The sequence below is a fragment of the Oncorhynchus gorbuscha genome, linkage group LG08, assembly GCF_021184085.1.
Source record: "Oncorhynchus gorbuscha isolate QuinsamMale2020 ecotype Even-year linkage group LG08, OgorEven_v1.0, whole genome shotgun sequence".
Taxonomy (NCBI): domain Eukaryota; kingdom Metazoa; phylum Chordata; class Actinopteri; order Salmoniformes; family Salmonidae; genus Oncorhynchus; species Oncorhynchus gorbuscha.
In genome coordinates, this window is record NC_060180.1 from 35680097 (window position 1) to 35697250 (window position 17154).

Consider the following 17154-nt stretch of genomic DNA (forward strand, 5'->3'; position numbering starts at 1 on the left):
CCTACAGTGGCAAAGAGATATGGAATGATGAGGGGGAGGGGGAGGAAAAAGGAGGAGGACCAGGGAGATGAGTCAGAGTGGACAGGAGAGGAGCAATGGGGAATCAGAGATAACAAGAGAGATTTACAACCTCGGGGCTGTGGCCTTCGGACAGAATGTGTCTTCGGCCAGGTCTTGTCCCGCTAGCAGACAAATATTATTGTACAGAAAAGGTCTGAGGAAAAAAGGAGAATTATGAATGGAGCAGGCAGGTCACCCGTGATACAAGTCTGTATTAAACATCCATCTATGTCTGAGGATGACGGGAGATGATGTGGAAACCGTCCATTAGGGGCAACAGTGTGTGTTGTTACCGTCAAGTAGGTTTCTGTAAGCATCTACCTCTGGTTCCACCAAAGGCTGCGTGTTTGAATCCAGCAATTTTGTTTTCTTTGAAATCCTTATTTTGAGCTTTTCCCAAACCTTAACCATCCATACCTTAACCATCCATACCGTAACCATCCATACCTTAACCATCCATACCTTAACCATCCATACCTTAACCATCCATACCTTAACCATCCACACCTTAACCATCCATACCTTAACCATCCATACCTTAACCATCCATACCTTAACCATCCATACCTTAACCCAAACCTTAACCATCCATACCTTAACCATCCATACCGTAACCATCTATACCTTAACCATCCATACCTTAACCATCCATACCTTAACCCAAACCTTAACCATCCATACCTTAACCATCCATACCTTAACCATCCATACCTTAACCCAAACCTTAACCATCCATACCTTAACCATCCATACCTTAACCCAAACCTTAACCATCCATACCTTAACCATCCATACCTTAACCCAAACCTTAACCATCCATACCTTAACCATCCATACCTTAACCATCCATACCTTAACCATCCATACCTTAACCATCCATACCTTAACCATCCATACCTTAACCATCCATACCATAACCATCCATACCTTAACCATCCATACCGTAACCATCCATACCTTAACCATCCATACCTTAACCATCCATACCTTAACCATTTGGAGTCAATGCCTCAACGTAACCTTAAACATGTTGAAATTTGACGTTTGAGAAACATGGATGAACGTCTAATTCTGATGCGAGACTGTGAGAGCTTGTTGGTATGAAGAATGATGGATGGAAAGAAAATAGGGTAGATTTGAGGCATGAAATAACCAAGGGCTTGGAGAGAGGAAATGAAGGGGAGAGATAGAAAGCCTAGTATTTGTATGAGCAGGTCTATGTATTTGCCCTTCAGTAGGCTACTCACACTCACCATTGAGTCACCAGTGTCAGAGAAGAGCTGCAGGTCATAGGGTTTGAATGGTGGCTCACCATCTATGGCCAAACGTGTGTGTGTGTGTGTGTGAGAGAGCTGGTGAAAGAGGGATGGGAGAGAGAAAGCGATGTGAACAGACACAGAGTTTCTCTGTATGATTGTCTCAGCAGTGTTTCAACACATCAGAGACCTGTGTCTTTTAAGCTTACATCAGAGGTGTGTGTGTGTGTGTGTGTTTGTTTAAGTGTCTCAGAAATAGCAGTATTAATGGGCTCTTACATCCACACTGCAGGGGGTCCCAAGCTCAAAACGCCTACAGCTATTCACAGTCACAGAGAACAGAACAGCAGAGAAACACAGAACAAAGCACACACACACACACACCACATCATCATCCTCCTCTCTCCCTCTCTCTCCCAGTTGTATAAAGGTGGGGGATAAAGAGTGTTTCTTCCATCCAGCGTTCAGGCTGATCCTCCCCACACACACTTACATCCCCAATCTCTCTCTGTAGGCCTGCGGAGCGTTCTGGAGAGGATGTGGATATTATTCTGACCAGACTTAAAGGGGTTAAAGCCTTCCAGAGGTTCCACCCCTCCCTGCTGCTGCAGATCTGCTCCTGTGCCTTCTACGAATACCTGGAGAAAGGCATCACCTGGAAGTATACGCACACACACTCTCACACATTGACACACTCACTCAGTGGTATGAACCCCTGGGTAAAGGCATCACCTGGAAGTATACACACACACACACTCTCACACACTGACACACTCGCTCAGTGGTATGAACCCCTGGGTAAAGGCATCACCTGGAAGTATACACACACACACTCACTCAGTGGTATGAACCCCTGGGTAAAGGCATCACCTGGAAGTATACACACACTGACACTGACTCAGTGGTATGAACCCCTGGGTAAAGGCATCACCTGTCCTTCATTGGCTTTCAGCTTCACTATGACTCGTCACTATACTGTTGACCGCTTTATGAAGGCTTATAAGCTGTTATGTGATGGTGGTATGCTCTGTGCAGTGTTCCGCCAGGGTGACATCGGGACTAGCTGGTATGCTGTTCTGTCTGGTTCTCTGGACGTCAAGGTGTCGGAAACAGCCAACCACCAGGTAAATCAGGCATGCTTGATACATTTGACTACAGCTCTATTCGGGGTTCCTCCTCTCTCGAAAGTTATGTTTTCCCTCTCGAGTTCTCTGTGCTGTTCGTCTCGTGTTGCACCTTGTGTAGTCCCATTACAGCCTTGATGAATGTTTCGGAGTGCATTGCCTACAATGCTCCCCATGTTAAAATATGCACGCTGGGCTAGCAGCGAGCGCGCTCCGGTTTTAGCTCTGAGCAAAGCTGCTGCTTCTCAAACGCTCCTCTGATGATTGAGCTAGTTACTGCGTGGAGGGTTCAGAGATGCCATAGTGAGACGGAGCGACGGACAGACAGAATAGATAGAGCGTGCAGGATTGGCTGTTAAAATTTGAGATGAAACAAAATGTCCAGTTACAAGTCCCTGTACCCGTTTGCCATGTTCACGTCTATGGGCGTAGCCTGGTTCTAGTTCTGATGGCCGTTTCCGAAATGTCATTTGGGACCGTAGGAAGATGTTAAGTCCCCTCCTATCATGTTAGACATGAGGGAGTGAGTGTGTGCACACGTGCAGGGAAGTAAGTATGTGTGTGCATGTGACTGTGCTTGTGCTTGTGTGTATGTGCATGTGCCTGTGTGTGTCTGCATGTGACTGTGTGTGTGTGACCTTGTCTGAGTGGTCAGGATTATGGTCTTCCCTGAGGTGAGTGCTTAATGAAAAAATCCATCCGAGAACCCTTCACACGTGAATATATGGAAATATGGTAATCAGTCCGCTCTCTCACAGAGACCGCGTTCACACTTTCCACTGTATCTGGGTCACTATCTGGCCATGCTAGAAAGGACAGAAGAACAACACGTTAAATGTGGCCATGCTAGACAGGAATCTAGAACAACACGTTCTAACCACTAGTATGATTTGAACTACTAGCCTTATAACATTGACCCGTAGGCTGCGTTTACACAGGCATTCCAATTCTGATATTTTTCCACTAATTGGTCTTTTGACCAGTCAGATCAGCTCTTTTGCCAATAATTTGCCTCTGTAAACACAGCCAAGATAAGAAGTGGGTCTGGATTGAACAAGCTTCTGTCTCTGTGCAAGGCTGCATTTACATTCTTCTGATCTTTTGCCCAATTATAGGCAAAATATCTGATCTGATTGGTCAAAAGACCAATTAGTGGCAAAAATATCAGATTGGGGCTACCTGTGTAAATGCAGTCTAGCTATCCTCAGTGCGGATGTTTGTTCTTGCTCTAGAAATTAATTGCCCTTTTGTGGACAAAGATTTATTGACTTGAATAGCGTTGAATGTAACTGAATCAAATAAGTTCATGAAATTGAGTGTGTTCTTGCCTGTGTGTGTCTAGGATGCTGTCGCTATCTGCACGCTGGGAATCGGGACGGCGTTTGGAGAGTCGATTCTGGATAATACTCCTCGCCACGCCACCATCGTCAGCAGAGAGACCAGCGAATTGCTCCGCATTGAACAGAGAGAGTTCAAGAGCCTATGGGAGGTGAGAGAGAGGAAGAGAGAGAGACACACAATTCAAATTCTGAAGTGGTTCATGCTCTGGCCACAAGATGGCTGTCCACTGTTAATTCCAGGCCTCCAGTACAGTCCTGTTTGTGTGAGCTTGTGGAACCTGCTGTCATTTTCACTGCCTGGGGGCATTGGGATGATACATGCTACAACTGAACCAGTCATCATGTGTGTGACTGTTTTTGAGCATGGGGGGGGATGTCTTTAAAGTGTCCAGTAGTTGATAGGGAGAGAGGAGGAGTAGGATGTGGAGGACGTATAGCACTAGTGGGCTAAGAGTGTTTTTGTCTCAGTGCTAAGTGCACTCTCCCCCTGGCTGTCTTTCTTCAGCTCTCCCTCTCTCAGCTCTTTCTCTTCTCTGGTGTCTATTTTAGGAGTCTAGAGATAGATCAGAGAGAGCGTGTCTGAGGCTGTAGCTCTTACAATGGACATAAAAACCTCAGTGTTTTGATCTTATGTCAAGTGTGTGTGTGTGTTTGTGTGTGTGTTTTGACACAGGAAGAGATTAGGATTCATACAGTATAACAGTGTGAGATATTAGCCTTGGTGTCAGTCTCTAACTGCTGCCATTGTCTTGAAGTAGCATATCACGCTGGTTAAAGGAGAGGAAACCACAAAGTGTCTGAAAGCTAGTTCTGTCATAACACCTCCCCAGGGCCAGGTCATACTGACTGAGAGTCACACCGTTTGACAGATGAATAGTATTACTACAGGGGCCCAGAGACATGGCAGGACAGGGCCACCACTTTTAACCGATATACTATTCATCTCAACCCCACACAGTCACCCCAGGGTGTCAACTTCTGTCTTGTGGAATAAGAGGCGGCAGAGGAAAGGTTAGCCACTCACTTAATGATAAATGTAATCATTATTTGATATTTGTTACACTACTTTTTCAGTGCTATTTACTTGAGAACATGTTTCTTAGAATTTACATACTAGATAATGGCGCCGGAGGCAAGCAACACCGAAGCATGCATGAGAGCACCAGCTGTTCCGGACAATTGTGCGATCACGCTCTCCGTAGCCGATGTGAGCAAGACCTTTAAACATGTCAAAATGCGTGGACCAACTGGCAAGTGTCTTCACTGATATTTTCAACCACTCCCTGACCGAGTCTGGAATACCTACATGTTTCAAGCAAACCACCATAGTCCCTGTGCCCAAGATCAAGTCAAGAAAGTGAAGGTAACCTACCTAAATGACTACCACCTCATACGATTCATGTCAGTAGCCATTAAATTCTTTGAAAGGCTGGTCATGGCTGATATTTTAATTTAATTTTACCTTTATTTAACCAGGCAAGTCAGTTAAGAACATATTCTTATTTTCAATGACAGCCTGGGAACAGTGGGTTAACTGCCTGTTCAGGGGCAGAATGACAAATTTGTACCTTGTCAGCTCGGGGGTTTGAACTCGCAACCTTCCGGTTACTAGTCCAATGCTCTAACCACTAGGCTACGCTGCCACCACCGATATCAACACCGTCATCCCGGAAACCCTAGAGCCACTCCAATTTGCATAACACCCCAACAGATCCACAGATGGTCTGCCACGCTGATCCTGAACACGGGGGCCCCTCAGGGGTGTGTGCTTAGTCCACTCCAGTACTCCCTTTTCACCCACCACCGCGTGGCCAAGCACGACTCCAACACGACACAAGAGTGGTAGGCCTGATCACTGACAATGATGAGACAGCCTATAGGGAAGAGGTCAGAGACCTGGCAGCGTGATTCCACGACAACAACCTCTCTCTCTCTCATCGTGAGCAAGACAAAGGAGCTGATCGTGGACTACAGGAAAAGGAGGGCCGAACAATCCCCCATTTACATCGATGAGGCTGTAGTGGAGCGGGTCAAGAGCTTCAAGTTCCTTGGTGTCCACATCACCAACAAACTATCATGGTCCGAACACACCAAGACAGTCATGAAGCGGACACGACAATGCCTTTTCCCCCTCAGGAGACTGAAAAGATTTGGTATGGCTCCCCAGATCCTTAAAAAGTGCTACAGCTGCACCATCGAGAGCATCCTGACCGGTTGCATCACCGCCTGGAATGGCAACTACTTGGCATCCGACCATAAGGCACTGCAGAGGGTAGTGCTTACAGCCCAGTATATCACCGCGGCCAAGCTTCCTGCCATCCAGGACCTATATACTAGGCGTTGTCAGAGGAAGGCCCAAAAAATGTACAAAGACTATGGTCATCCAAGTCAAACTGTTCTCTCTGCTACTGTATGGGAAATGGTACCAGAGCGCCAAGTCTAGGACCAAAAGGATCCTTAACAGCTACAAACCCCAAGCCATAAGACTGCTGAACAATTCATCAAATGGCCTCCCTTTGTTTTTACACTGCTTCTACTCGCTGTTCATTATCTGCAGTATGCATAGTCACTTTACCCCTACCTAAATGTACAAATTACCTCGAATAACCTGTACCCCCCCCCCCCACATTGACTCAGTACACACTTGAAGTCGGAAGTTTATATACAACGTAGACAAATACATTTAAACTCAGTTTTTCACAATTGCTGACATTTAATCCCAGTAAAATTCCCTGTTTTAGGTCAGTTAGGATCACCACTTTATTTTAAGAATGTGAAATGTCAGAATAATAGTAGAGAGAATGTTTTATTTCTTTCATCACATCCCCAGTGGGTCAGAAGTTTACATACACTCAATTAGTATTTAGTAGCATTGCCTTTAAATAGTTTAACTTGGATCAAATATTTCAGGTAGCCTTCCACAAGCTGGGTGAATTTGGGCCCATTCTTCCTGACAGAGCTGGTGTAACTGAGTCGGGTTTGTAGGCCTCCTTGCTTGCACACGTTTTTTCAGTTCTGCCCACAAATATTCTATAGGGTTGAGGTCAGGGCTTTGTGATGGCCACTCCAATACCTTGACTTTGGCTGAAGAGACATTTTGCCATAACTTTGGAGGTATGCTTGAGGTCATTGTCCATTTGGAAGACCCATTTGAAACCAATCTTCAACTTCCTGACTGATGTCTTGAGATGTTGTTTCAATATATCCACGTCATTTTCTTTTCTCATGATGCCATCTATTTTGTGAAGTGCACCAGTCCCTCGTGCAGCAAAGCACTCCCGCAACATGATGCTGCCACCCCCGTGCTTCATGGTTGGGATGGTGTTCTTCGGCTTGCATTCCTCCCCCTTTTTCCTCCAAACATAACGATGGTCATTATAGCCAAACAGTTCTATTTTTGTTTGTGTTTTTCATTTCATCAGAACAGAGGACATTTCACCAAAAAAGTACAATCTTTGTCCCCATGTGCAGCTGCAAACCGTAGGCTGGCTTTTTTATGGCGGTTTTGGAGCAGTGGCTTCTTGCTGAGCGGCCTTTCAGGTTATGTCGATATAGGACTCGTTTTACTGTGGATATAGATACTTTTGTACCTGTTTCCTCCAGCATCTTCACAAGGTTCTTTGCTGTTGTTCTGGAATTGATTTACACTTTTCGCACTAAAGTATGTTCATCTCTAGGAGACAGAATACATCTCCTTCCTGAGCGGTATGACGGCTGCATGGTCCCATGGTGTTTATACTTGCATACTATAGTTTGTATTGATGAACGTGGTACCTTCAGGCATTTGAAAATTGCTCTCAAGGATGAATCAGACTTGTAGAGGTCAACAACAAAACAATTCTGAGGTCTTGGCTGATTTCTTTTGATTTTCCCATGATGTCAAGCAAAGAGGCACTGAGTTTGAAGGTAGGCCTTGAAATACATCCACAGGTACACACCCAATTGACTTCAATTAGCCTATCAGAAGCTTCTAAAGCCATGACATCATTTTCTGGAATTTTCCAAGCTGTTTAAAGGGACAGTCAACCTAGTGTATGTAAACTTCTGACTTACTGGAATTGTGATACTGTGAATTATATGTGAAATAATTTGTCTGTAAACAATTGTTGGAAAAATTACTTGTGTCATGCACAAAGTAGATGTCCTCACCGACTTGCCAAAACTATAGTTTGTTCACAAGAAATTTGTGGAATGGTTGAAAAATGAGTTTTAATGACTCCAACCTAAGTGTATGTAAACTTCTGACTTCAACTGTATATAGCGTTGTTATTGTCATTTTCTTTTATTTGTTACTTTAGTTTATTAAGTAAATATTTTCTTAACTCTGTTTTATTTTAAGCTGCATTGTTGGCTAAGGGCTTGTAAGTAAGCATTTCACGGTAAGGTATTCGGCACGTGACAAATACATTTGATTTGAATGGTCTTTGCCTCATAACTACGTTATAGTAACATTTTGGTTTCTTTGGGATTCTCTGAAACAAATGCTTTCTGTCTATCGTTCTTCCGTCTCTCTTTCACACACTCACACTCTCTCTCACACACTCGCTCTCTCACACACACACTCTCCCCCTTTCTCTCGCTCTCTGAAAAGCTGTGATTGTCGTGGCAACCTCTGCTTGGTCAGGCGCTTGTCTCATTTAGAGAGACGCTAAGAACTGGAGCGCTGTTTCAAAGAGGACTGAGTGTGTGTGTGTGTGAGAGGAGACCTCTGGGGTAGTCCTGTGTGATGTGGATTACAGGAGCCGTAGGCTTAGTGAAGACCCTGGGTGAGTTTAGTCGTGTGTGTGTGTGTGTGTGTGCGTATTCATTCATGACTTGATAGAAAATACAAACACCCGGTAAAGTCTGTTATGATTTCAGTGCAAATGTGATTAATCAGCTGATTGTTGGTTGTGTGTGTGTGTGTGTGTCAGCAGGTTCCTGAATGTTAAAGGGTCTCTCTTCCTGTGTGTGTGTGTGTGTGTGTGTGTGTGTGTGTGTGTGTGTGTGTGTGTGTGTGTGTGTGTGTGTGTGTGTGTGTGTGTGTGTGTGTGTGTGTGTGTGTGTGTGTGTGTGTGTGTGTGTGTGTGTGTGTGTGTGTGTGTGTCAGCAGGTTCCTGAATGTTAAAGGGCCTCTCTTCCTGTGTGTGTGTGTGTGTCAGCAGGTTCCTGAATGTTAAAGGGCCTCTCTTCCTGTGTGTGTTTTGGCAGACTCCTGAAGGCATGGGCTTGCCTGGTAATGACTTAAGAGACGTTAGAGTTCAGAATGACATAATACCGGAGAACGTTTGTAAGTTCATCCATGTGTGTGTTGCGCAATCAGGCAGGGTTAAGGAAGTCAAGCAATCTGCAATATTTGTCTTGAAATGTGGATATGAACACAAGAGCGAGTGGGGCTGATAAAGGGCTGTTACGGTGACCGTTATGGGGACCGTCTTACCTCCACACCGGCAGCCACGAGTCATGACCGCAGTCAAATTCCATATGACCGTTGAGTCACAGTAGCCAGGCTGCTCCAAAACTGTCCTCTGGTGCCGCGGGTGGTCATTAGTCCCCAACAAACTTGCTCACCGGCCTATTTATTGCCTTACCACCTCACGCCATTTGCACACACTGTATATGGACTTTTCCTATTGTGTTATTGACTGTATGTTTGTTTATCCCATGTGTTACTCTGTGTTGTTGTTTGTGTCGCACTGCTTTGCTTTATCTTGGCCAGGTCGCAGTTGTAAATGAGAACTTGTTCTCAACTGGCCTACCTGGTTAAATAAAGGTGAAATAAAAAATATATATATATTAAAAAGAGGAGGATTCCATCAGCTTTCTATAGGCTAGGCCAACTATATTTATTTCCCAACTTTCCTAATATTAAACACATTGCTTCGCTTTACAACCAGAGTAGCCGACCTGACTGGCATGAAAATGAACTGTGGGTGACGTATTTTTGATGGCCCATTCTAAATCAAAACAAATTTCACACGTATATGAAAGACAAGATTAAAATGATGATGATGATGATGATGATGATGATAACAATATTAATACTAAGTATAGTTTCACTTGTGAATGATGCCCAGCGTGTGCAGTCTAAGGCAAGAGAATGCACATGCTATTTTTTTTGCGACTTTTTCAAATCATAGTCACGTGCATCAGTTAGCCTTGCCCATCTCCAACTCAAACGTCAAGTTTGCAGAACACACAACAGTGGTAGGCCTGATTACAAACAACAACGAAATAACCTACAGGGAGGAGGTGAGGGCCCTGGCGGAGTGGTGCCAGGAAACCAACCTCTCAACATCAACAAAACGAAGGAGCTAATCGTGGACTTCAGGAGACAGCAGAAAGAGCACTTGCCCATCACATTGATGGGGCCGCAGTGGAGAGGGTGAAAAGCTTCAAGTTCCTCGGTGTGCACATCACTGACAATCTGAAATATTCTATCCACACAGACCGTGTGGTGAAGAAGGTGCAACAGCGCCTCTTCAACAAAGAGGCTGAAGGAATCTTGCTTGGCCCCTAAGACCCTCATGAACTTCTACAGATGCACCATTGAGAGCATCCTGTTGAGCTGTATCACCACCTGGTACGGCAACTGCACCGTCCACAACCGCAGGGCTCTCCAGAGAGTGCGGTCAGCCCAACGCATTAACGGGGTCACGCTGCCTGCCCTCCAGGACACCTACAGCGCCCGGTGTCACAGGAAGGCCGAGAAGACCATCAAGGACCTCAGCCACCCACTTCATATGTATATGCTGTATTCTAGCCAAGGCTCATCCTATACAACTACTGCTGTACACACTTTTTATATTCATATACTGTCCGTACTGTCTATCTCACACAATCATACATTATTTATTTATATGTGTGTGTGTGTGAGTGTCAGAGTCGTGTGTATAGGTGGCAGGGAAGTCAGGCGCAGGAGAATCAAACTTAATGGAATGGAGTTGTTTAATGACTGTAAACAAAACATAACTCCAAAACTAATGAATCCAAATAAAACACGATGGAGTACGAGGACCCGTCGCGCAACAATACAAACAACACAAAAACTGAACAACAAACAATCTCTGACAAAGACATGAGGGGAAACAGAGGGTTAAATTCACAACAGGTAATGAACGGGATTGAAACCAGGTGTGTAGGAAGACAAGACAAAACCAATGGAAAATGAAAAATGGATCAATGATGGCTAGAAGACCAGTGACGTCGATTGCCGAGCACCGCCCCGAACAAGGAGACTTCGACTTGGCAGAAGTCGTGACACTGTGTGTGTTTCGATATAGAGAGATAGATAGATACAGTTGAAGTCGGAAGTTTACATACACTTAGGTTGGAGTCATTAAAACTCATTTTCAACCACTCCACACATTTCTTGTTATCAATCTATAGTTTTGGCAAGTCTGTTAGGGCATCTACTGTGTGCATGAAAAAAGTAATTTTTCCAACAAACAACAGACAGATTAATTCACTGTATCACAAATCCAGTAGGTCAGAAGCTTACATACACTAAGTTGACTGTGCCTTTAAACAGCTTGGAAAATTCCAGAAAAAAATGTCATGACTTTAGAAGCTTCTGATAGGCTAATTGACATCATTTGAGTCAATTGGAGGTGTACCTATGGATGTATTTCAAGGCCTACCTTCAAACTCAGTGCCTCTTTGCTTGACATCATGGGAAAATCAAAAGAGATCAGCCAAGACCTCAGAAAATATATTGTAGATCTCCACAAGTCTGGTTCAAACTTGGGAGCAATTTCCAAATGCCTGAAGGTACCACGTTCATCTGTACAAACAATAGTACATAAGTATAAACACTGTGGGACCACGCAGCCGTCAAACCGCTCAGGAAGGAGATGCGTTCTGTCTCCTAGAGATGAACGTACTTTAGTGCGAAAAGTGCAAATCAATCCCAGAACAACAGCAAAGGACCTTGTGTAGATGCTGGAGGAAACGGGTACAAAAGTATCTATATCCTCAGTAAAACAAGTCCTATATCGACATAATCTGAGAGGCTGCACAATAAGGAAAAAGCCACTGCTCCAAAACCGCCAAAAAAAAGCCAGACTACGGTTTGCAACTGCACATGGGGACAAAGATCATACTTTTTGGAAAAATGTCCTCTGGTCTGATGAAACAAAAATAGAATGGTTTGACCATAATGACCATCGTTATGTTTGGGGGAAAATGGGGAGGCTTGCAAGCCAAAGAACACCATCCCAAACGTGATGCACGGGGTGGCAGCATCATGTTGTGGGGTGCTTTGCTGCAGGAGGGACTGGTGCAGTTCACAAAATAGATGGCATCATGAAAAAAGAAAATGATGTGGTTATATTGAAGCAACATCTCAAGGCATCAGTCAGGAAGTTAAAGCTTTGTTGCAAATGGTTCTTCTAAATGGACAATGACCCCAAGCATACTTCCAAAGTTATGGCAAAATGGCTTAAGGACAACAAAGTCAAGGTATTGGAGTGGCCATCACAAAGCCCTGACCTCAATCCTATAGAACATTTGTGGGCAGAACTGAAAAAGCATGTGTGAGCCAGAAGGCCTACAAACCTGACTCAGTTACACCTGTCAGGAGGAAAGGGACAAAATTCACCCAACTTATGGAAACTTGTGGAAGGCTACCCGAAACGTTTGAACCAAGTTAAACAATTTAAAGGCAAAGCTACCAAATACTAATTGAGTGACCCACTGGGAATGTGATGAAAGAAATAAAAGCTGAAATGTATTATTCTGTCTACTATTATTCTGACATTTCACATTCATAAAGTGGTGATCCTAACTGAACTGAGACAGGGAATTTATACTAGGTTTAAATTTCAGGAATGATGAAAAACTAAGTTTAAATGTAGTTGGCTAAGGTGTATGTAAACTTCCGACTTCAACTGTAGATTCATGTGTGTGTGACAAACTATGTATTTGAGTGTTGACTGGCCATCATTTGAAAGAGGATCCCAGCTTTCTCATGCTGCTATATTTTAAAGTTAAGCACATGAATCCGCTTTACAACCAGGCTACCTACCTGGCATATGTAACATAATGCCATGGGAATTATAAGCAAATCGTGTCTGCTAAATGAACTAGTGTAGCCCACAGCCATATGGCATAGCCAGATCATGGCCTAACATAAGGAACCACAGAATATGCTATGCTATTCTACTGAAATATAATGTCTTCATATCATGTTGTTGTTTCTTTAGACCTGCCTAAAATAAATAATGCATTTATTGTGACGGTGTCGGATATATTACATGGATTTATTGCACATTTTAAAATTTAGATGTTCCAAAGGTCCGCACCAGTGGCTTATAGTCTATGTGTGGAAGGCCTGAGATGCTAAATGTGTTTTATGTTAATAAACGGGCGATTACCGCGAGACCGACAGTTATTTGCATGACTGTTGCCGACTGACAACAGTGAATGGCGGCAGCAGCCCTAGGCGCTAACACACACTTGCTAAACACTCCACTGCAGTCTGTTGTCCTTGCTGTACTCATTGACCCTGATTAGAATACAGCCTCGTGCATGTGTGTGTTTGTTAGGTCATTTGAGATGTTCACATGTAAACGGTCCCTAGGTGACAACGGGCTTTGTTTTGAGGGAAGGTTGTAGGCTGTGTGTACCGGCGTGCGTGCTCGTTCGAAAGGGGAAAGGGAAGGGGTGGATACCTAGTCAGTTGTACAACCGAATGCCTTCAACTGAAATGTTTAACCCAACCCCTCTGAATCGGGGGGGGGGGGGGCTGCCTTAATGGCATGTGTGGGTAAGGGGGGTGGAGCAACTCAGGGTCATATATTGATCTAATGACCAGAGCGTGGCATTTTATTTGGGTCCCCATTAGCTGTTGCAGTGGCGGTAGCTACTCTTCCTGGGTTCCACACGAAACACTAATAACACTAATAGATGAGAACGCCAACGCAAATGTAAAATAAGAAAAATACAACTTAAGGTCCTGTACTGCATACACATACAACATTATTCATACACATACAACATTATTCATACACATACAACATATTCATATACAGCGTGTACATACACATACAACATTATGCATACACATACAACATTATTCATATACATACAACATTATTCATATACATACAACATTATTCATATACATACAACATTATTCATACACATACAACATTATTCATACACATACAACATTATTCATACACAGCGTGTACATACACATACAACATTATTCATATACATACAACATTATTCATATACATACAACATTATTCATACACATACAACATTATTCATACACATACAACATTATTCATACACATACAACATTATTCATATACATACAACATTATTACATTTACATTACATTTACATTTAAGTCATTTAGCAGACGCTCTTATCCAGAGCGACTTACAAATTGGTGCATTCACCTTATTCATACACATACAACATTATTCATACACATACAACATTATTCATACACATACAACATTATTCATACACATACAACATTATTCATACACATACAACATTATTCATACACATACAACATTATTCATACACATACAATATTATTCATACACATACAACATTATTCATACACATACAACATTATTCATACACATACAACATTATTCATATACATACAACATTATTCATACACATACAACATTATTCATATACATACAACATTATTCATACACATACAACATTATTCATACACATACAACATTATTCATATACATACAACATTATTCATACACATACAACATTATTCATACACATACAACATTATTCATATACATACAACATTATTCATACACATACAACATTATTCATACACATACAACATTATTCATATACATACAACATTATTCATATACAGCGTGTACATACACATACAACATTATTCATACACATACAACATTATTCATATACATACAACATTATTCATATACATACAACATTATTCATACACATACAACATTATTCATATACAGCGTTATTCATACACATACAACATTATTCATACACATACAACATTATTCATATACATACAACATTATTCATACACATACAACATTATTCATACACATACAACATTATTCATACACATACAACATTATTCATACACATACAACATTATTCATATACATACAACATTATTCATACACATACAACATTATTCATACACATACAACATTATTCATATACATACAACATATTCATATACAGCGTGTACATACACATACAACATTATTCATATACATACAACATTATTCATACACATACAACATTATTCATACACATACAACATTATTCATACACATACAACATTATTCATACACATACAACATTATTCATACACATACAACATTATTCATACACATACAACATTATTCATATACATACAACATATTCATATACAGCGTGTCATACACATACAACATTATTCATACACATACAACATTATTTCATATTATTCATATACAACATTATTCATCATACAACATTATTCATACACATACAACATTATTCATACACATACAACATTATTCATATACATACAACATATTCATATACAGCGTGTACATACACATACAACATTATTCATACACATACAACATTATTCATACACATACAACATTATTCATATACATACAACATTATTCATACACATACAACATTATTCATATACATACAACATATTCATATACAGCGTGTACATACACATACAACATTATTCATACACATACAACATTATTCATATACATACAACATTATTCATACACATACAACATTATTCATACACATACAACATTATTCATACACATACAACATTATTCATATACATACAAATATTATTCATACACATACAACATTATTCATACACATACAACATTATTCATATACATACAACATTATTCATATACATACAACATTATTCATATACATACAACATTATTCATACACATACAACATTATTCATATACATACAACATATTCATATACAGCGTGTACATATACATACATTATTCATATACATACAACATTATTCATACACATACAACATTATTCATTACATACAACATATTCATACATTACATTACAACATTATTCATACATACAACATTATTCATACACATACAACATTATTCATATACATACAACATTATTCATACACATACAACATTATTCATATACATACAACATTATTCATACACATACAACATTATTCATACACATACAACATTATTCATACACATACAACATTATTCATACACATACAACATTATTCATACACATACAACATTATTCATACACATACAACATTATTCATATACATACAACATTATTCATACACATACAACATTATTCATATACATACAACATTATTCATACACATACAACATTATTCATATTATTCATACAACATTATTATATACATACAACATACATATACAGCGTATACATACACATACAACATTATTCATACACATACAACATTATTCATACACATACAACATTATTCATATACATACAACATTATTCATACACATACAACATTATTCATATACATACAACATATTCATACACATACAACATTATTCATATACATACAACATTATTCATACACATACAACATTATTCATATACATACAACATTATTCATATACATACAACATTATTCATACACATACAACATTATTCATACACATACAACATTATTCATACACATACAACATTATTCATATACATACAACATATTCATATACATACAACATTATTCATACACATACAACATTATTCATACACATACAACATTATTCATACACATACAACATTATTCATACACATACAACATTATTCATACACATACAACATTATTCATATACATACAACATATTCATACACATACAACATTATTCATACACATACAACATTATTCATACACATACAACATTATTCATATACAGCGTGTACATACACATACAACATTATTCATACACATACAACATTATTCATACACATACAACATTATTCATATACATACAACATTATTCATACACATACAACATTATTCATATACATACAACATATTCATATACAGCGTGTACATATACATACAACATTATTCATATACATACAACATTATTCATACACATACAACATTATTCATACACATACAACATTATTCATACACATACAACATTATTCATATACATACAACATTATTCATACACATACAACATTATTCATATACATACAACATATTCATACACATACAACATTATTCATATACATACAACATTATTCATACACATACAACATTATTCATATACATACAACATTATTCATATACAGCGTGTACATACACATACAACATATTCATATACATACAACATTATTCATACA

General features: G+C 40.3%; 1 protein-coding gene across 6 annotated transcripts in view; it reads left to right on the plus strand.

Annotated features, from left to right (window-relative positions):
* LOC124041551 (rap guanine nucleotide exchange factor 4-like) overlaps nt 1-17154 on the plus strand; it is a 54403-nt gene that overhangs the window by 15635 nt on the left and 21614 nt on the right. For 3 of the 6 annotated variants that reach the window (XM_046359268.1, XM_046359269.1, XM_046359271.1), the window contains exons 2-3: nt 1831-2440; nt 3783-3929. In XM_046359268.1, the coding sequence (XP_046215224.1) occupies nt 1831-2440; nt 3783-3929 (757 nt within the window). Of the gene's footprint in view, nt 1-1830; nt 2441-3782; nt 3930-8470; nt 8547-17154 lie in introns of those variants that run through there. The other 3 variants (XM_046359272.1, XM_046359273.1, XM_046359274.1) reach the window with 3 other exon arrangements.